The sequence below is a fragment of the Haliaeetus albicilla genome, chromosome 27, assembly GCF_947461875.1.
Source record: "Haliaeetus albicilla chromosome 27, bHalAlb1.1, whole genome shotgun sequence".
Taxonomy (NCBI): Eukaryota; Metazoa; Chordata; class Aves; order Accipitriformes; family Accipitridae; genus Haliaeetus; species Haliaeetus albicilla.
The window spans coordinates 785,759-808,490 of record NC_091509.1 but is presented as its reverse complement, the minus strand read 5'-3'; the positions used below and the strand labels follow the sequence as shown (position 1 = coordinate 808,490).

The window sequence follows — 22,732 nt, the reverse complement described above, 5'->3', positions numbered from 1 at the left end:
GAGCAGCGACATTACTGAATTGACGTGTTTGTTGAAGGAGTTCAAAACTGGGGTTTAGACCCTGCAGGTGAGGAGGCTGCATAGCTTTGATCTTAGTAGGTCATTTTGAGTTCTTGTAGCATATATGAAGATTCCTTAGAAGTATTAAGCTGTTGTTGGGGATAAAAGTGACTCTTGGATTTAAAACAGAGGCAAGTCTGACTTATATGGAAAAAGGAACCTTTTTTAGATTTGTTTTCCACTTAAAAGTTTATGAAGCAAGAAAAATAACTTCTACATCTTGTTTGAGGACTATTTGTGGAACTTGGTGTTAAGCTCTGGAGCCTCAAGTCTTCAGTAGGGTGCTTTCATTTTCCTTCTGTGGATACTTTCTTTCCTAATAGCAGCCCATGAACCATGCAAATACCATCTAAAGTCCTTGTGTAAAGCTTATCTCCCTAATGGGAATGTCCATGTGAGGAATGGGATACTGATACTGTAAGCAAAACTTCAGAAATCAGTGATTTATTCAAGTACTTTTGTAAATTTAGGAAGTTTTTGAAAAGTGCCTGGCCTCAGAGGTTATCTTAAATAGAAACTTTCTCACTGATACCTCATATGACCTTGGTCTTCTATGATAAGCTGAAGATTAGTTTTAACTTTCAAATTATATAAATACTGTTTTTTGTAGCAACCTCGTTACTGCAGTCTGTGTTATAAAACTGTGCTGCCTCTGAGTAAGAGGAAAAAAATGGGTACAGGTGAATTAATATTTGGATTTAAGGGTTCATTTTGTTAGGATGATATGCTTGTCTGAGCTCTAACTGTTTGGTATACCTCCAATAGATAGTTTCTGTGGGTTTTTTTGGTTTGGTTTTGTTGTTTGTTCCCCCCCGCTGACAACTAGCTCTCCCTTTTTGTTGGGTAGGTGCAGAGGTTTCATTTTGCGTATTTTTGGAGGAATGCTGAACAAGTGAAATTTATGGAAATGCATCCTATCGGAGGATAATGTCTTCCTTTTACTCTTGCAACTCATTACTTAAGAATATTTTCTTAGGTAACATCAATTGTTTGGAAGTTTTATAAAATACTAGATTTTTTTCTCAATTTTGGCAGTATTGTGCGTCTTCTGTTCAAGTGCATCTTCTGTTCAAATGCATCTAGAAAACACTTATTACTGTGAAACATAAATAAAAGAATTGGTCCTGTGCTGGATCCTGTTACTTCTTAATTGCTTTTCAGGGGATGAGACCACTTACTCATTTTTGCCTTTTGCTTCTAAGAGGGAGTTGCACAGATTTTATTTTTTTTTAAAAACTGCTTTTCATATTTAGCTCTTGCAAAGCATCCCAGAATCTGAAGGAAAAGTGTCCTAGACTCAGAGGGGTTACTTACTCATGGTTGAGTTGCTACGTTGTGTTTGTCAGAATGCTGGTGGTAAGTGAGAAGGAACGTGTGTGGCTGGCTTTTCTGACCAGGGGAAGTTTTGAAAGTTACCTAACTGTATGTCCATCCTGCAGGAAAAATTATTCTCTATCTGTCAAGCAAAAAAAAGGATGTTTCACTGGCTGATGAACAGTGGGCCAACTGAAAAGCACTTCTCTGGTTGTTTTAGCATTTCATAGGCGTTAAGTTTCAGCTAGGTCCATAAGTTATTCTCATTTGCTGTCAGTAAAACACAGAGATTACTAATTAACTAAGATTTTCTTCTAGGAAAATCCCTAACCCTGTTGAACTCTTCCCTTTCCAAAATCATGAATAAAAGTAATGGTGTCACATGGCGAGTAGGTAGTAAATCAGTCGTATTTCAAACCAAGGGAAAAGAGGAGATCAGCTTTCAGGGCTGAATGTTCTACTTTGGAGCCATGTTCCTCAATCATGGTGGCTTCAGAGCATCACCTGTTTGGAGCATGTGTTCGTCCACAGCGTGGCCAGGTAGCCAGGGGAAAAGGGAGTCTGTGAAGTGGATGCTTAACATTTAGGATTTGTTAGGTAGGATAAACTCAATACCTTATAGGGATGTACATCTTTTCATTGTTTTTCTAAAATAATTACATTTTAAAGCCCTTTTACTGCTACCTCTTGAGTTTTCAGTGGATCGTATTTTAGATGGGCATCTCTGCTATGTTATTCATAATGATAGTTTCTTTTCAATGGCAAACTGATGGATCAGTAGTTACATTATGGTTTCTGCTGGTTTTGCAGTAGTAGAGCACGGACAAACCTGTTTATACAAGCCTTGAAAAAATAGCTACCACTAGCCTCAGCTCTAAGAATAACAGAAAGCCCAGTATGATTTTCAGTTTGGTATAAGCTTCTAGATAATTTGAAGTTAATTATTCACTTTAAATGCTGAGACTCCTCTCAGACATATAGCTTGGCCTGAGAACAGATCATTGAATTACTAGACTGGGCTACATTCGTCGGATCCACTTGTATGACTTTAAGCACTGTGTCCCTTTGGGTTGACAAGAGGTGTTAAAAGGTCACTCCCAGCAAGGTGGCTTAGAATACTTGCCATCTTGGGTGGGTGTGAGCTTTTACATCAACAAATAAATGCATTTGTTCATCTTCTGTTTTGAAGTTTCTTTCGCTTTGTTTTCATGCCTGGGATTTAATACTTGAGCAAGGATCCCACCCTGGAAGCCCTGGCTAAATTGATGCAACAATCCTGTTTTATATTCTAATAAATCAGAATATTGAGTTATGCCTGCTGTTCCTTGGTTTGAGGTGAGGAAAGAAGAGGGTCTATTTCTGCAGGATTATTAGACAGAAAAAGTGTCTAAGATGAGGGAATCTTAAAGCACATGGAGAAGATGGAGCACTGAAAGCATGATTCAGAGTGGACTGAGATATAATATGTGAAAATAAGGAGTGCTTAGTGTAAGTGGGGCTTGTTTATTTTAGTAAGGTTTACTGGTCTACATTCAATGGTTTTCTTCAGTATGAAGACTGTATATGTCAAGAACAGGCACTTGATTTTCTGGGATTCATGTGAATTTTGAATATATTTCAATTGTCAGTTCCATTTCTGTAAATGGCAGCTTCTTGCTGCAAAAGATTCTCTTGTACATCAGGAAAACTTAGTCATAATTATTTTTGTTTATCAGACGTGGAATATGTGATGGCTGCAGGCTGGTTTTTGACAGTTTTGTGATGGCAGTTTGTTGGTTTGGTTTTTTTTTTTTTCCCCAATAGTGACTGAAATGCGTAATGCTTTCTTTTCTGCTATACAGAGAAACTTTTTAGTGTTGCCAGCCTCTTGTACCAAGAGGACTCAACCTGTGTGTTTTGTGGCTTAGGTTTTTTGAGGGTTAACTGGGGGTGCAGTGATGTCTTGGGCTTGTCATTGTGGAACAGTATTTTAATAAAAGTGAATTGGAGATTTCTTGTTTGTGGAAGAACCATAAATCGGACAGCTCTGTCCAGAGGCGTGTGATAAGGTGGAGTTTGTAGTATTCAAAACTACTTGAATTGGCATAAGGATATCTAGTATCAGTTGATTGCTTAAGAGAGAAATTAGGTAAGTGATTAAATTTACGTGAAGCATCTGACAGATGCTTGCTCATGAATGCCTGCTTATGCGTTTAGTGTTGGCGCAAGAAAATTGAAAACCCAGGATCAACAATCTCTGGCATGGAAGAGTACTCCCATAAAACGTTAATTCTGATTTATTGTTTTATCTGCATGTTTCAAATACTAGCCATAATTTTGAGAATTGACTAGTGACTTGGGGTGCCAGGCTTGAGAGATCCTTTGATGGGGCTGGACTGAGCAGAGGGGAGCTGCCATACAAATGTCAGGCCTCTCATGGCTGGTTGTCTCACCCACCATTCTAGTCAGCTTAAGTTAATGCTGAGATCAGTTTGAGTGTGTGCTAACACATCAAGAACATATGGCACAGTTTCATACACGAATGTCAGACTTCTGGACCACAGTGTGTGTGTGAGAGGCACTTTCCTTGTCTCCAGTGACAAAGCATAAAGCTGTGTCCATCTTTATTTACATTGTATCTATAGCAGTGTTTGCAAAATGAACCTGTGTTTTGAAATGAACTTATCACAGCCCAGATCCTGTAGCTGCTTGTTTCATTATCTGATAATTGCTTAATATATATTGGAATAAAGGCTGTCCTTTAGATAATCCTACCTCAAGTTAGTCAACTTCCTATTGTAATTGGAGCTAAATAGATTTGCACCCCTCCTCTCCCTCACCCTCCCAGTTTAATTTACTGCCTACAAAACTGTTGTTGTAGACTGCTAAGCTAAGGTGGGGTGCAGGTACGAACAGCTCCACTTAAATGTGGGGGGCAGTTGGGTTTGTAGCCTCATAGGGAGCTGAGCTGATCTAATGGCTTGCTGTTCCCGGAAGAATGGTGTTCCAGCTTATCAGACCCCTTTGTAAGTCCATGAAATTCAGTAAAGTGGTAGAAAGTTATTTGCTCCCTGCCTGCCCCCGCCCCGAGTTTTCTCCCTTTTTGATGTGTTAAATCAACCCATGAAAGTGTCTGATAGCTGCCTGACTTGTTCCAAGATGAGCAGTGACTGGAAATGATGTTTCAGATTCTGTATGCTTTCTCCATTGAGATGGTGGTGTCCCCAGGCACCCTGTAACTCCCCTGGGTTGTTAGGGTACTTTGTAATCACGAGATCTGTAGGGCTGGCACTGGAAGATGATCCCTTGGTGATTCACAGATCTTAGCGGCTTCTGTCTTCTTGGGCTGAAACTTTTTTTTTATTGAAGAAACTGTCTTCAGAAATTAAAGTTCAAGCCTAACAGAGTGGGTATGGTCTTATGTCATTAATTATGTCTGAATTGTTGTTTAGATTGATTATATGTTGTTCCTATGTACTGACTCTGAAGTACTTCTCTGAAGTGTTTGTTTCTCTAGCTTTGAAGTGCCAAGAAAGGGTAGTGTACTGAGGTCCCACTGAAAGGTGTTGTGAAAATACCTGCATTTGTGTGTGGTTTTTCCTTTTCCTTTATGCCATCGCTTGAAACTGAAATAATAATGCTAGGAAGATATCTTAAGTAGGTGCAAAAATGTTTGACTGGCATGGCTGGTGTGGGGGGTGAGGGGGAGTGTTGAAAAGTACATCTTAAGGTAAACCAAAGCCAGCCAGCCTTGCTGACGTGGAGAGTCTACGCAAGGGGTGTAGTGGTGCACTTGTCACAGGAAGCTCCTAAGAGTGCCATGTCAGTGACAAAGTCCTTCACTTTACTTTCTCCTTGGAATAACTATGTTTAATAGTTTTGAAGCTGACATTCTTTATATGTACAGTTTAAAGAGGTTTGATGTCAAATTTGAAATACAAATAAATCTTAACTTAGTATTATGGTATCTGATGTCCTATCAGTATTCCCCAAAACTTTTAGAGCAGGATTACAAGTAGTAATCAGATATTGGCATTCAGTGTAATAAAGGACATGACAACATAAATTGTCGGAGGTTGGGTTTATCAGACAAAACCACAGTATCTTCCTAGTGTGATGCTAACAGACCATTGCACATCTTGTTAATTATGGAATGAAAATAGTTTAAATATAGATGATCTATTTCTACTTTGTAGGTATGAACTTTCAGCCTGATCTACAGGCCTATATTAGCCTTAAGTAAGCTAAGGTCCCTCTGCATATATTCAGATGTATTTAGACACATGTCCAAATGGAATTTTTATAGAAATAATTAGGAAGGGTTACCTAACACAAAAGAGAAAATCAGGTAGTTGTTTATTTGCGTAATAGATAGGAGTTCAGGAGTCCTAGTCAAGGGCTTGGGTCCTCAGTATTTGTTGACACTCCACAAACACAGAGCAAGGAGTATTGTTACCCGAGAAAAGTGTTCCTAACTCGGGGTGTATCTGGAAAATACAAGTTCAAGGAAAAGATTTAATAGCAGCTTTCTCTTTCCTATCAACAATTTTTGTGAAGATAGTCTTCCCAAAAATACTAGTTTGGCATGAACGGAAGAAGAAGGTAGAATGAGCTGTCTCTGCTGCTGCCCTTGCCTGCAGGAAGGGGAGGAGGAGAGAATGGTGCTGGTACAGCTACAACAGGAAGCTTTTCCATCGTCTGTAGCCTGTGTCAGTAACAGGCTCTTTGTGAGCAGGTTCTGGCTATTCTGGGTAAAGTGCTTTTTTTGCAGGAGTGCAATGTAGGAAAAATCAGTTTAGACTTAATATTAGAAATGTGTTTCTAACCCCATATATCACTGCCCATCTTGCAAGAATTGCTCGTGTTAGTTGTGATGTTAGTGCTTGCAAAGTCTTTTATGCCTTTACATACCCCTGACCTCAGGTAAACTCAATCATGGTATTAACATATAAATACTGATGTAGTTGGGTCCAAATAGCTGTGAATGTAGCTGCTATGGAGGGAGGAACCAGTGGTGTAACTGGATCTGCAGAGCTGTGAGGCTGCTGCAGTCCTTGGCAGAACTTCAGGAAAGCTCCATCATTCCTGTGGATGAGTGTGAAACACGATGATATAGTGAAGTACGCTGATGTTCAGCACCCTGTACTCAGGTCCCATGCAGCTAGCAGCTTTTTTGGTTTTTGATTGGGAATCATTCCTAGTTGCAATTGTTCCGGCAGTTAGAATAATGTCTTGAATCCATGTGTTCCTAATAAGCCTTACCAAGTAAGATGCTTATTAATTGCCCAAAGCAGCTCGCAAAATAATCCAAAAATAGCACAGTGACTGGTTACTCTATCACTTTGCTGCAGATCTGATTAGGATAGAGCAGAGTGCCTAAATTTTGCCACATGAGCAGTATATTGAGTCTTCCAGGAATGCTAACATGAAATCTGTTTGGTTTTTTTTGTTTGCTTGTGTTGTTTTTTGGTTTTTTTTGCAAAGTTTTTTTTGTTTGTTTAAAAATTAAAATTTGTTTGATCTATTTGGGGTAATTTGATTTAAAAAAAATTTAAAAATTACTAATATGTGATCATCGCAGGTCACTTCCATTCACAGGAGACATCTGGTTGATTAGGTAATTTCTTACTCTGCTGTTAGTGATAAGGTTCATCCTCTCTAGCCTCATCTTCATGTGTGAGAAACCGCATTGATTTACAGAAATGTCAGACATTCTGACTTGAAAATGCATTGAAACTTGTTCTGGGAGACTGGCAATGGTACAGCTATTTTAACATTTTGCATATGGATTTTCAGTATTTTCACACTCAAGTTATATTTGTATTGAGGGTATGTTATTAAGCTCTTACTAAAAATCAAAACAAAAACTAAAAATTGATGCTCAACATGTGCAGAAATAATGAAAGCAGCTGCCTTTTCTTGCTGTGATATAAAACTAAGATGAAAATACTGTATATGAAGCAAGATTTTTGTGTGAGACTTTAAATGTGTGAGGTTTCTGGAAGTACAGTTGCAAACCTAAAGAAGAGCTGAAAGGCAGTAAGAGTTGAAAAGAGTGGTGAAAAGAACAGACTGCACCAGTACTACCCAGCTTGTACCCTAAGTAAAAGCTGTATCTGTAATTCACTTTAATAAGTAGTATTTGCATAATCAATGTTAAAAAGACAGACTTTTTTAGAGGTTCTTGTAAGCAAAATGTACTTCCTGTTGGGGGGAGAGAGAGAAGTTCCTTGCAAGTCGATAGAGTATTTGTGAATGGTGAATTAACACTGATTTAGGTTCAAGAGGTGTATTGTTGCGGGTAACGTCCTGTAAATATACACAAGTGAGCTTGGGGTGGCAGCAGTCAGGGAGGAGATGGTCCATATCTTTACCTAAGTGTCAAAAAAATGAAGTTTTAAAACTTGCAGTGGGACAGCTTCTGGAAGGTTGATGCAAGGCTGATGTGCTTACCTTTGCCTGGGTGTTGTCAGACTGTTCCTTGAGGCTGAAAGTTAAGGCTTGCCAGAAGCCACTTTGCATGTTTCTGCAGTATTTGTTGCTCATAAGTGCAGTTACTTCAGTGGTAGGTAGCACTTTTACCCCTTTTGGTATGTCTTCAAAAGAGGGAACTGCTGTTAAATTTAGTGGTGTAATTGAAAAAGAAAAAAAGTCCATTAGCATGTAATAAAATTTCTTGTATGTAGTTCTCAGCTATATATAATGAATAGTCACTTAGACACACAGTGAGATTTTTCTGCCAGTCACCATGTCACACAAACGTTGTTGCAATAATATTTCTAGCACATTGGTGAGGCAGATTGCCTTGTGTAGTCTTGGGGGAGAAAATGAAATACGCTGAAGTACTCCTGTAGATAAGGGTGAACTTTTCCAGAAGTCAGTTTTGCATCAGAGCTTACACCAGCAGGGAGTCCTTAAACTGGCTGTATAGACCTAACCTGGAATCTGAGTTCTGCAGAGGGGAATCTTACTGTAGGGATACATTTTGCTGTGAGTTCTAAATAGCTGCTCTTCATTTGTAGTAAAAATGTGTATCACTGGTTTAGGTCACTAATTTTCTGCTTGTTTAATGTTCAGCTCTTTCTCCCGGTGACAGTTCTCTTATTTTAGGACCGTCGTCTGGACTAATCTAGAAGAAATCTTGCTGCTTTGAGTCCTAAATCATAGCCTGCTGTCTTAGCTTTTAGTATTTGTGCCTTGGCACATAAGATATGACACCTGTAGCTAGCTCTTTCTCCCTGATGCCCATTGTATTCATACGTTAGCACTGCATTTCCCTGGACACCCATGGATGGGCTTGGACACCAGGGAATAATGTTACAGAACATTTACATATCAAAAAGGGGAAGAAACTAACACAAGTTGCTCTTGAATAGTGGTGCTCTATGTAGATCTCCAGACTCTTAACATTTTTCACACAATGGGGCACTTAATGAATTTGCAGATGGCATGATTTTTTTTTTTTAAAGTATAAACTATCCCTTTCTTAAGGTGTTGTGGGTGTTTTGTGATAGGGCTGAATATGATGATAGTTTACTGCTGATGTGAGAAAGACAGGGGAAAACAGAAAGGGAATTGAGACTGGGGCATGAAGTGGGAAAGGGCAGCAATGGTTGTGTAACGAGCATGTCTCATTTCTATGGTGATAGTGTTGAACAGTAAGGTCTAATTATGAAATTGTGGGGGTTTTATCTTAAAATATTCCTGAAAATAGAGGAGATTATGTCTGAACTTGGGACAGATTCTGAAATGTAGTTCTGCTCTCATTAGAGTATGAGTCAGGTATTCTCCTTGTTTACTCTGGCAAGCTGTCATAAAACTACAGTGTGTTATGTTGAGTAATTCTATGAGCTTGTATTTGGAGATCATGTGGGCCACTGGTGGGACAGCATTATTGCTGCTCAGTTGGAATACCTGGCTGCTTAATTGTTCCACGTATCTGTTCTTGTCTAGAAAACATTAATGACTGAGGTAATACTAAGTGCCAGCTTGGAAACAGATGTTTTGGTTTTGAGTTTTAGTGAACTATTGTGTTTCTACTCAAACCAAACAAAATCCTTGTTCTAAGTTAGTTGAAATTACTTTTAAAATAGAACTGAAAGACATCTTGGGAAACCATTCAATCCCTCCCTGGCTCTCAGATAGGTTCAGATATACCGAAGTCATTACTGACAGCTTTTTTTAATAACAAGGTAGACAGACTTCTGGTGACAAAGATGCTACAGCCTCTTGTGGCAGTCTGTTTTGGTGGTTAACTGTCCAAATGTGTAACATTTTTTCAATATTTAATCTGAGTTGCCCTTGCTGTAGTTTTAAGATCTTGTTAGTTGTAATTTTTACATTAAGCTGTTTTTCACAGAGATTTTTCTTTTGTGATTTCAACTACCTTTTCAGCACGTTGATTGCATGTTTTTTACAGTTGTGTCCTATAATCTATACAGTTAAAACATGGTTATGATAATATAGTTAAATTATTTTGTGTTTTTCCTAATACTACAGGTTTAGTATAAAACTTCAAAAATGGTAAAATTCTTTTTTCTAACTTGGCAAACAGGTTGAATCATTTATTTTGGACCAAGAAGATCTTGATAATCCAGTGCTTAAAACCACGTCGGAGTTATTCTTATCGAGTGCTGCAGAAGGTGCAGACTTGAGGACTGTGGATCCAGAAACACAAGCAAGACTAGAAGCCTTACTGGAGGCAGCAGGTACTTTCTTTCTATAGTTTTTTTCTGAACTTAACTTGCATACAGATCTGGCAACCTGTAAATTTTGACCCTGGTGAAACACTGACAAATCTGGGAAGTTATCATGACGATGTGCAGCAGAACATGGAAAACAAGCTCATATTTCTTACAGCTCTTGAGGGTTGCTAGGTCCACTCTTTCTGTACATAGAAAGTTAGAAGAGTTAATTTGAATTAAATGGTATTTCATTGATCAGATGAGACAACATGTGTTACCAGAGGGAGGATTAAAGGGGAGAGAGTGGAAGGAAGTAGACTTGCTAAAATGACAATTTTTTTCTGCTGCTTTGGTCAATATATAATTATTAATTCATTACTCCAGAAATTTACAGGTGAAATACTTGTTTCTCTGGTTTTACTTTCACAAAAATATTTTTCCATTCTGTGTTTCTGAGATATGACTGTTGGGAAACACATATTTAATGTTCATGTTTCAGAACCAGACTAGATGAACATAGTGCTACTACATTTGTTACTTCTATAGGGAAGGTTTGTGACTGGGGTGTTTACAATGGATTTGAAAATTGTCAGTTTCAGAATTCCAAGGACAAAAAGATGTAAAAACCCTGCCTTGAAACAAAACCCTGCCTGTTTGATCATTATGGGCGCATACTCAGACTAGTAGTAGTGTGCTGAAATTGGAGTTTTCAGACTTTAGCTTTGAACACACTTAAGAGCTAGATAAAATAGCATTTATTTGCAGGTGTTTAGATGTAAAGCTATGTAGAGTCTTAAAGGAGAACTGCATTCTGAGGAAGCGAAGCGGGGGAAAGGGACTCAGGCTTTGGGCTCTCTTTGAATTTTGAATTTGAAAAAAACCCAACTTAGAACATAGCATACCTTTTGTCAGCAGAAAGTTGCAGCAGCAGCCTAATTAAAGGTGGTCCCCTAAAATTATTCTAACCTGATATAACTCTTGGGGGCCAAACTTTGCTTTGCAGGAAGATAGACTATTTCTGGGATACATCTGGACACTAAGAGAATTTGAATAATCTGATCCTTTTTTAAGCACTTTTAAAAATGAAAATCAGTTTCAGTTTCTCTCCTGTACCTGGTGACTGGTGTGTTCTAAAACTTACTGCTAGCTTTATAAATTGTCAGTGGAGATGTCTGATGGCTAGTGTTAACGAGGGCACTCAGTCTCTGATGTATGTGCTTACATCTAGGGTTGCAGTGTTCAAAATGATTTCACAGTATTTAACAAATCTAGGAGATACCATTGCTTCTTGAAATGCCTGTGAGAATGCTTTCTTTAGATTTCTAAGCAGTAGTTGGCCACTTGGCCCTGGGATTAGATGATTTGTTTTTAAGCTGAGGTTTCCATGCTTTGATTCCCTGAGTGCTTGGAGTAGGGATGTAGAAACTGGACAGAATAGAAGGAATCTGGAAAGAAGAGCAAATCAAGAAAAGAGTGCTTTTGTTTGGGGGCTCCATCTCCCTCTCTAAAAAGACTGGACAAAATTAATGCCAGTTGATGAATGTGCGAGATCAAAAGACTGAAAATACTGTTAAGAAAGTCCTCTAGTTAACCAGTACTTGTCTTTCCCACTGTAAATTTGAACACTAAAAATATAATTAGGCTATCCTAAAGGAGACACTGAGAATCTGGTAGTTTATTATTAAAAGCCGTAATTTGAAAGTGATTGAAAAAGAAGCTAGTGTTTCTGGGAGGTGTTCTAATATCTTCACTGGATTTCTCTGGCTGGTTTGGCTGAAAATACCCTTTCTAACTAACCTTAAGTGAGCTTCTAGGTTTACATCATGGCAACAAAGTGGCCTAATGTTGGGACTTTTTATTGTTTTGTAGTTTGGCAAAAGCAAGTGATTTCTCTTGTTATGTTAGTCCCCAGTGTTAAGGATAGCTTGCAAAAGTAGATGGCAGAACTGTTGCTCAAACAAATAGTTTAGCTATGGCCTTGGCTGATGTGGTTTCCAGGGTAGCTTGGCCTTTGTTGTCATGATCCCCTCTCCTGTGGGAGGCTTGACCCTAACTTACAATCTAGAGGAAAATTGGTCTTGCATTTAGGGTCTCGGATTTCTTAGGGTTTCTCACATGTAGGGTTTGTGCCTGTGTCATTAGGATCTTAATGAGTATGACTTGCAAAACTAGTTTTGCTCATTCTTCATGAATCCTTTAATGCTCAGATCTCACATGGACATGCTGTTCATTAATTCTGGCAGGTAAGTTCTAGCAACTACATCCAGATGGGATGATGTTCTTCAAATTACTTATGCAGAAGTGGTTTTCAACCATTGCACTCTTCAAGATACGTGGGAGTTTTGTTTTTAAGTAGCTGTCTTGATTTGAGAGCTGGTTAGGCCTGTATATGCAACTGTGGAGGCCAGAGGTTAGTTGAACTGCTTAAAAATGTTTCTATACATTATATTTACCCATCATAAGAGTGCTGGATAATTTTTTTTTCAATTCAGCTTGTTTATTATGTTTCCAAGAGGACTTAAAATATTTTGTGGTTTTGGATGCTGAGGATGACAGTCTTAAGTAGAGTTTCTAGCAAGAGGGTTGTGCCTCGCCCCCCGTAACATAGCAGCAAATATACACAGACATACATACGTACATGTGCACACAAACAGTGGTTAAATTCCTTATGTTTACTAGGTCCTCTGAAAACCTGGCTGATTAGCTTTAGTTTGGACAACTGTACTTCCTTCTGTAGTCTGTTTAAGCAAAGTGCAGGCACTTTGTTAATGAACAACTATCTTTAAACAACTGTCAGCAATTGTATTATTTCACAAAAAAACTAATTTTACATTCTGAAGGAGAGACTTCACTGTTCTGTGAACATCATAAATATGAGTTGTTTTCATCTTCAGAAATGGAAGATAAATTAAAACAATTGAATCCTGTTCTTTGGGAAGTTATCCTAAACAAACCAAGTCTTTTGTATACCTTCCTTCAGTTTGACTTCTAGTAGCAAAGAAGGGATTTATAGGTAAAATAGCCTATGGAAAGAGAACCATACTGTTCAGAGATGTTTCTATTTTTCAGACTGTAATTAAACAGATTCTTAGCATTCTGACAGTGGATTCATGTTCTGCACTAGAAATGTTCAGCTCCGCTGCTAATTACGGGACTTGATTTCTTAAAATAATATTCCAGCTCTGAAGAATCGTGGTTCTTCTGTGGATCTTCAGTAAGGTTGCCTATTAAATTTCCTTTTTAGGGACAGTAGTTGACTGCTGGAGGATGAGAGCTCTTTGCTGCTGTGAATGAACGGTTACAGCCTTCAGAGCTCTTGCTTTTCTTGGCAGGTTCCTCTGTGGGTCCCTCAACATGTGTTCTTAAAAGGGCAAACTCGCCTCCAAAGACTTGGGGAAAGTTTAACAGGTTAAAGCTCTTTCATTTTCTGGTCCCGCCTGTTATAGGCATCAGGAAGGGGAAATAACTTATGCAGTGCAGTCCTCTTTCTGGAGTACAGGTTGTTTCTTAAAGAGGCTAGAGAAAGGTGTTGGTTGAAGCATGTGGTCACATAAACATCCTGGATGCTGGTTTGGTGTATTTTGCACTCAAAACACAGAATTACACAGAAAGTTGTAAAACATCAAAATGTTGATCCCTGCAGTTAAAATACCCTGTTCATAGTGTTGCAGCATGGTTTTGCTGAGTTTTCTGGGAAGTGACGTAGAATGTTACTGAACTGATTTTTACCTTGAAGTAGCTTGGGTGCCTGTATCCTTACCAGCAGAGCTTTTGAGCATGTTCCTTCTCAATATGAATGTTGAAGCACTTTGACAATGAAGCATCAAAAAATAGAGGCAGAAGAAAGTGGTAAAGAAACTCTTTGTCTAGCATTGGAGCACTTGGTGTTCCTGTTGAGTATCTACACAGGGAGGAGTTTTGTTAGCAGTGAGTTCTTCAGAAGTCCTACTGTTGTTTATAAGGAGGCTTGTGAGGAAAATCAGGGTATTTTGGAGAGGAACCATGTTCAGCCAAGGTTTGCTTAATGAAATGGGTGTGAGTACATCCTTATGTTCAAACAGGGAGCAGAGTTACATACATCCTTCTTTTCTGTTGAAATACAGGATTAAAGGTGACTAGAGACCCTCACATAGATGGTTTGGTGTATTTGACACTTTGTAGGATTAAATGCAGTATAAATGGTGAAAGAGAAATCTAGTTTTAGTAGCAAGTGTCTTTTAATACCTGGTGAATTGCAGTACCTGATTCAGGCATGAGGGCCTGATACTGCTCTTTGGAAAGCTGGTGGGATGAGCTGTGGGGGTGGGAATGGGTTGTGTATTCTGGAACTGGGGAAGGCAAAAAGTGGAAGTAATCACCTACTTAGTGGAAATACAAAACACAGGTCAAAATATGAATGGGCTCAGATAAAATCTGCCTGCTTTAGGATAAACTGAAAGGATAGAGTGAGATTCAGCAATTGTAAAATTGAATGCTTTCCAGTGTGTGTATGTGTATCTCTATATTTACTCGCCAAACTGTTGACCAAACCTGCTTTTTTTTTGTGTGTGTGTGTGATGTGACCAAACCCATTCATTATTCACTAACAGCAAGGGTTTGGTTTTTTTATTATTAAGATAAAATAAAGTGAACTATATTTGTTTCCCCCAACATTAGAGGACTCGAATGTGACAAGATAGACCTGTGATCCAGCACTACTGGGGAGTGAGCTGTGGTCTAAAAGAACAGTTCAAAAGATGCACAGCTTGCTTTCATCCTGCATCAGAGAGACCCCTTGGAAAGTGGCAGAGACTGGACTAGATAAATTCTTTGATCATGTTGTTTATGATCAGTAAGATTCGTGTGTGGACCTGGTGTTTCATTTCTTAGGGTTGACGAGTAACTTAGTTGTGATTTAAATGGAGGTGGGCATCTAATCCATTAGAAACTTAATCTCTGAAGAGTTATTCAAGCTCCACTTCAAACTGTAAAAGTTGAGGACTGCAGAAAATGGACGATTCATGTTTGTCAGTTTAATGGCTGCACCCCTGTGCTTGTGGAATGTAACAAATACATTTCTAGGTCTGTATTGGTGTTTTTGAATAAAAAAGAAAAATAGGGCCTTTAATGGGGGGAATTTGAGAGACAATTGCTGGAATTTGAACAAAGATGGAACTATATTGTAAAAATGTAGCAATATCAAATTTGAAGTTGTTTAGCCACCTTCAACATGGCAGAAGTCTTACCTTAGTCCAACTGTTTTGACTGATACTTTTTTTTTTAAACCAAGAAAGGCTTTTCACCTTAATTTGATCTGATCTGAAATACTTGGTGTTACATGGACACAGTATACAAATCAAGAGAAACAGTTTTCATTAAGAAAGTTTGAATAGACTTCATTCTAGGCCTTTCTTTAGAGATCAAAGCTGTACTACTGCTAAAATCACCACTGTCTTGTTAACTGGAAAACTTTTGCCTTTTTTGATACTGGCACATTACAGTGACTTGCTCATTTTCTTTCTTCACCACCTAAAGATTCAGAGTGGGAAGGAATATATGGTATGTGAAATGTACAGATGTGTTGTGCTTTTGAGTAAGTTGGATAAACTGTCTGAATTTTGTGCATGTAATTGAATTACTAATATTATATTTTTCTGAGGTTTTGCATGATTTAAATATTTTTTTCTAATTAGTAGGCTTTTAGATTAGAAGAAGTCTAGTCTAATCCTGCTCTTAGTCAAATTAACTTCTATACTTTGAAAGTGTGTTAAATGTACTAGCTTCATATTCTTTGGCTCTTTTTCAGTTGGGTTTTGCTGTGAAGAACAGTTTCATTGTCGTAACACTCTAATTGATGCTTTTAGGTATCAGGCAGCTAAATTATCTTACCAGATCTGAACACTATGCTTTTGGAATTCTTTGGCGAAGATATATTCTGCGATTTTTAACTTTTCTTCAGTGGGGATGGGGAGTGGGAAGAGATGAGACAAAGTTACAGGTTTTAATTGTGAAGTATTAAAATTGGCCAGGGTACTCCTCAATTTCTTAAGTTGTCTGCATATTTATATATATATGTCTATATCTATCTATATATATCAGAGGTAATCATAATTAATCAGCCAGTGCTTCATGACCGTACTGTAAACAACTTGTGCAAGTCTCCTTTTAACATGATTTTTGCAAAGTCCTGGATATCTACTGCTTTCTGTTTTACTTCTGTCATATTTTTTTTTTCATGCAAGTTGGATTCTTCTGCAAGATAAAATCCCCTTTGCTCTCCTGTTCCAATACGGGGATATTACTCATTAAAAACTTCTTTCCATTCAGTGTTTTTTTCAGGACTTCTTGTTATATTAGTGCTTGGAGTAGCCTCAGCCATAGAAGGAAATTAGGGAGGGTCTGGGCAGAAAAGCAGCAGTGCTTTATTGACAGTCCTACGTAATGCCTGAATTGAGATGGAATTTAGCCTATACCAAGAGGAGATCCTACTTTTTTCTTTTGTTTACAAGTATTCTTCCTTCATCCATCAAAGAGAAAATAATCACATTCAGGCTTTGCAGTGGGGTGCAGAAGCTTACACTGGGCTTTGTGCTACTGCTGGCCATCAGCTTAGAGCTGGCTGTGTAGCACTGTGGTCTGTACTGGGGAGCTGGTACCCCTTACAAGGTACAAGGGGTCTGTTGTGGGACAGAGAGTAAGACACTTGTTTGTTGACAGTACATTGAAGCAAGCTTTTGTTTTAGTTGTCTTGAGATTTGTGCTAGAGTTGGTAAATAAAGATCTTGCTTAGCAATGTTGCAGGTAAGCTGGTTATGCGGGTCTCTGATATTAATCAGGTACAGAAAAAAAGTTAGAACACTAGCTCAAACCACAGGTCGCTTAAAGCTTATATCTGGTAAATATTGCTGTTGACCCAAGTGTCTTACCACAAAATGTATCTTGTTTGAGTGTGGTATAGTATTTTTTTCTGTGTTGTTCTGTTTCATTCATGTCCATGCTTTTCCTCTCTAAACAGATGGCTACTGGTAAGATTCTTCCTTTGTGATGCCTGTGTAAGAGGGGAGCATAGATGTTAACCTTGTGAAATGAAGCAGTTACTATGCTTGCAAGTTTGAGTTCATCAAAATGTAACTCTTCTCCCTAAGTGCATCAGGAGCGTGAGGAAGGAGTGAGAAGGTAGAAAAGCCTGTGTTTCTTGCTTGTATCTCCTGCAAGAAGACTCCATTAATAGTTTATTAAAAAAACTCAATTACACAGAGTTGGGTTTTAGGTTTGCATTTTTTATCATTTTCTGCATGTCAGTCATGTAGTTTCCTTAGCACATGATGATAAAACCAGAGTTTAGAAGTGTTCAGAACAGAGTTTGAGTATTAAGTGAATGCTTCATAGTGTGCAGAAGATCAGAGCTGAATCTCCCCACTCAGATTTCAATTTTTTTGATGTTCTGTAACTTAATGGCGAAGTGTGGTGGCAGTAACTAGTGCCAGCCACTTAGCTCCATACTAGAAAGACTGGTAAGGCAGGTTGGTAGTCTCAGTGTGTAGCCACCCCTTCTGGGGCTGATTGGAAGTATACTGTGCAATGTAACATAATTATATTGGAAGCAGGGCTGCTTGCTACCTGTTTATGTAGGAGTTGCTTAAACTGTCTAGTTTGTGTGCTGTGAGGAGTGTCTCAGGGCACATGAGAGGAATTAACTGAGCTCTTGTTGGTGGACCTACGATACATTGTTCTATCAGTTTTATAATGGTATTAAATATTTGGGTTTTTTAAAGTGTCAGAAGCAACAGATTATACTGTTTTAATTAATGCTTTACAATATATGGTATAACAGGTGAATCTGTTGCTTTTTTCAATTGGTAACTTACCTTTGACAAAATATTACTATTGTATATTTAGGAAGTAATTACAATAAATGAGTTTCCAGCAAAATAAACCATAATATAGTATATGCATAACATAAATAATCAAATTCTGCTTATTTCTAGAAAGTCAAGCTAGTTTTCACCAGATGAATGAAAAATAAAATTATGTAAAATATACTGCCACTCGTCTTTGATTCTACTTATGGAAGCAGGTGGCTTTTTTTGCAGTGGGGCATGAGCATCTTCATTGCCTATTATAAATTATTTTCTGCCTTTTTAAAGACCTTATTTTGAAAAGTAAGAACTTAAATCTCTTGATTGAAAACAAGCTGTAGTACGTTAAGCATCATACACAAAAATGGAGTTTATATTCTTTGTGAATATGAGGTATTTAAATACTTGAGGATTCAACACGTCCTAGGAAACTTAAAAAAAACCCCCAACATTATTGCATTGCACAAATTTATCCTCATATCCATCAAGAAAATACTTGCCGTGGGAACAAAAGGCACAGTGCAGTTCTCTTAACTTTTTTTTCCCCTGTGTAACAAAGCATTATCTCTAAAACAGCAATTACTAACTTGTCATTTAGCCATCACCTTTTCCTCAAATTCTGTACAGCTTCTTAAAACTTTTTGAAAAATAGGGCTGAAAGAAATCTCCGTAGATCTAGATTTATCTCCTTCTCTTCCTTCTCCCCAGGCAAATTCAGCTATGCTTGTGTCATTCCTGACATGTGGCTTTAAGAACTGGTTAGACAAACTATCTCCAGTGCTGGAAGCTCCACAGCATGCCAAGCCAACTGCAGTCCTTAGGATGAGAAGGTTTTTCCGAGTATCAGTCCTTAGTGTTACATGCTGAAATACGTAACTTGGGGCAAAAGGGGCACTACGCTGCTTTGGAAGAGCTTCACGAGGGAAGGAAGAAAATTGTCGTAATAAAGCAATTAGTGTTTTTTTTAGTGGCCTTGCTTTGGCTGCTTGTTTTATGCATTGTATCCAAGTTCAGTGTTCCCTTTTTCAATGCAGCCATCCTTAGAACTGACTTGCAGACTGTCATCTTCCTCAGTTGGTGTTGTGGTGTGGGTTTTGGGGGTTTTTTTAAGCTAAATAACATCAAATCTTTCTCTGCTCTTAAGTGATGTTATTTAGACTTTCATCTTCTCTTGTTCTCCTCTGGAGTCTCTGTATGTGATCTCTGTTCTTCATAGCTTGTTGCCCCAAATTAGTCATATTACTTAAGTTGAGCTCTATTGATGCATGGAGAGTAGGAGTGTTATTTCATCTGTACTGCAAGCTGTGCTTTTATTTATACATCCCAGTTTGTTGTCTGCCTTTTGCAGGAGACATGTTGGTTTGCAAGTTGAATTTGACTTTAAATCTACCAATACTTTGCTGAAGAATTGTTACCTGAACAAATTATTCTGTATTTGTGCCGTTGATTATTCCTCTGTGTGTGTGTGTGTGTGTATATTATGTATTTGCTGACACTCCTGTTTAGGTATGTCCTTTAAAAAAGCTTCATGAATCTGAATCGCTATAAAGGCTAAAATTCTATCTTTGCTTTCAAAGAATTACATGGCTTCTGAGTAACAGAGGAAGGCCACGGTGAGCAAGAATATTCTAACGAACCTGGCCTGACTTCTGGTTGGCTTTGACCTGTATTGCCAAAAACAAGCATGGAGCATGTTTTCGAAGTCTCTACAGGGAAAGGAGCATGTAGGAAAATTTAGTTAATGAAAAGAGGAGAAACTTGCAATGTGGCTGTGCTTTTGACTATTAGCCTTCTCTTACAGTGAGCACACCCAGTGCCTGATTGTCCTGAACTGTAGAGGTAGAATAAGAGATAAAACAACTTTATTTTAGTCTTTACGCAGATAGGAGCAAAGACCTGGAGATAAATGATGGAAGAGGTTTGCTTTAGTAAAATCATAATTGGCTGGACTTTTCCATACTTGCTATTTGAAACAGCTCCATCCAGAAGCTGTCCATTGGATTAATGCTTGTTACAATTTCTCTCTGCATTGTGCTCCAAAGAAGCTCAGTAAAACTTGTGCTCTGTGTGCCTGCCACACATTGGATTCTGTGACCTCTGATGGACAAAAACTCCATCTGAAGAAGCATAGCTTCAGAGATGTGGACCTAGGTGAAAGTGCATCTCTTGATGCACCTGTCCCCGCTTCCCTTTTTGTTTTTGAACTGTAGGAGGATGCTGCAAAAGAATAAAAAGATGTGATGGTATGAGTCCCCTGGACTGTGTTTGTAGAGGAATGTGTTTTTTCTAATGCATTAGTGTGTTCTTTCTTCAAGTTGGGTCATATTAAAATAAATTCCGTATTTTCTTTCTGAAGACTGTAACATCCTGATTTTTGGTCGTTTTATACTCTGTAATCTACTGTGGCATTCCCAGAGATCTTATTTTCAGGATGTTTTCTTATGCAGCATGTATGTAATGACAGTACACTGAAAGGCTGTGGATCCTCCTAGGTAGAGGAGAGGTTTTATGGACAGTTTCTCAAAAGTTCAGTTTGAAACATGAACTTATACACTAGGCTGTGCTATACACCATTAGGGTAGTGATTTTTTTTTTTAAAGAAGTTGCAGACTCGGTCATCCTCTGAAAATACTTGAGTATTTTGGTTTGCTTTGCTATACATAATTGGCATAAACTGGGGGCTAAAAGTCCATGGGCTTCTGAGTTAAGTCGATGATGTTACTGGTCCTCAAAGTTTACTCTTAGCTCTTTGCTTGAAAATGTAGAAGTGTTTTCAAGTGTTTTTTTTTTTAAACCCAGTTAGTCACTGAGTACTGTACTGAGCCAGAGCCATTTTCTGATTCAGGAAGGCAATTGCAGCCCATTTGGACTCGGTTTCCCACTAAATGCTAGAAATTTGGAGAAAAGAGTTCAAGTGGGATGTTTGCCTATAAATAGCATTCAAAGGTTATTTGAGTTCTCTTCTTCCTGCATCTCTGTTGTGCATGGGGGTCATATCCCGGTGTTAGGCTCCATAGGGGTATGATGCTTTTCCTCCATAAGCCATAGGTTACTCAGAAAGCAGAAAGTAATTCCACTCTTCTCCTTCTATCACCAAATAGGCGAGAGTGTCTGTGAGGTAACTTGTTTTCAAAGGTCAGAAGCCCAAAAGTAGGTGAGACTTAAAATATTTGGCTTAGTTAGAATGCTAGAAGTCAAGAACAGGAATTTTGTGCACCTCCTTCAGCATGAATGAATTTTTTTTTCCTTGGTGTTTCTCAGGGATATGTGGGGTTTTTCTTTGCTCCTTACCCTCCCACAGTGGACGGTACCATTGCCATGTTCCTCCTTTTCATGTTTCAGTAGCAGTCTTAGCTCTTTGAGGTCTATCTTTCAGATTCTTGCAGGCAACCAATTGTCAGACTTTAAATGAGGAAACATTAGTTTTTCTCTCTGGTAAGGCATGAGAGGAAGAACCAGGAATTAAAGAATTATTGCCTACTGTCAGCCTTGGTATTTTTCTGTAAAATAATGGAATCAACCTTGGAAATTTTCCCATATTTTATGGCATGAAGTAAAGAATTTATTTTGAAGATTTCCTCACAGAGGTCATGATTTCTGCTTCTGGATAATTTACAAAGTCACTGCCTTTACAGCTGTATGGGTAAATACTGTAAGCACTACAATCTCAACTTAAAGAAAATAAATTCCCCACGAGTGACTTGGGGTTTCAATACTACTTTGTATAAGCAACCAGAGGCAATCTGATTCTTTTTTCTCAGTCTCTAGCCTGGATGCTTCTTTGAAATACAGGAGCGTCAGAGTTGATGTCCAGAGCTCTGAATTTGGAGCCTAACTCCTTTGATTCTTGCTGGGGCACTCAGTAGATGATACGAATTCTTGCATGTTCGTTTAGCACCGTATACTGTCATTACGATCCAGTTGAGTGTGCTGGTATGTGTGTGTGCCCTCACGCTTCATTTGACAGGGTGTGAGCAGGTGACTGCCTGTCTCTAGGGGAAATGTGCTGAGTCTGCCATTTGAGCCTGTGTCCATTTAAAAGCTAAACAAAGCCAGGCAAACAATTCAGCTTGTGGCTGAAGTTTTCCCTTAGCTAATCACAGTAATACTGGCAAGCGTGATACAACCAGAAGAGCATTTGTTTTAAGCGCGTAAATGTGCTTGCATGCTTGCTGGTGCTGTGGCCCTGGAAAAGATGTTGCAGGAGGAGGTAACGAGGGAGGGAAGAGAAGTCTGGCAATGAAAAAGGCATCAGGCACCCAAGTAATTCACTGTGATTTTGCTGCCATGGCAAATCTTTCTGGGTGTGTATCACTGGCTCTTATCTATGTTAAGGGTGGAAAAAAAAAAACCCTAAAAAAATCCCTGACTTGGTCATTAAAACAAACAAAAAAAAGTCATAAGCTCCTATTTGACTGTAACAGTACCTCCCATTTAATCCTAGAGAAGCACCAAAACAAATTCACATCCAGAGTAATGTAGATGTTTATAAACTAGTGCTTAATCCCATCGTTGTCCTTTATAATTTGGATTAAAGTTAGCATTATGTTTTGAATATTCCTCTCAAATGCAAGACCACACATTTTCTTACAATCAAAAACAAGTTAGAAAGGAGGCCTTAGTTGCCATGGGTAAAAGTGCTTCTTTTTTTTTTAATTAAAAAACCCCAAACAAACGAGAACAAACCCCAGCAATTTACTGGAGGTGATAGAACTAGTTGTTAACCTGTGACTTGCTTAATAAAAATACCTGAGTTGCTGTCAGATTTTGTTGTACAATAGTGCACTAACTAGAACTAGTGCACGTACTGAGGGAAGACAGGCAGGGTGCTGTGACTTTTCTATAGGATGCAGAATT

The 22,732-nt window shown here is 38.4% G+C and overlaps 1 protein-coding gene across 15 annotated transcripts in view; it reads left to right on the top strand.

Annotated features, from left to right (window-relative positions):
• ANKHD1 (ankyrin repeat and KH domain containing 1) overlaps positions 1-22,732 on the top strand; it is a 119,195-nt gene that overhangs the window by 5,792 nt on the left and 90,671 nt on the right. For all 15 annotated transcript variants that reach the window (XM_069772428.1, XM_069772429.1, XM_069772422.1 and 12 more), the window contains exon 2: positions 9,908-10,061. In XM_069772428.1, the coding sequence (XP_069628529.1) occupies positions 9,908-10,061 (154 nt within the window). The remainder of the gene's footprint in view (positions 1-9,907; positions 10,062-22,732) is intronic.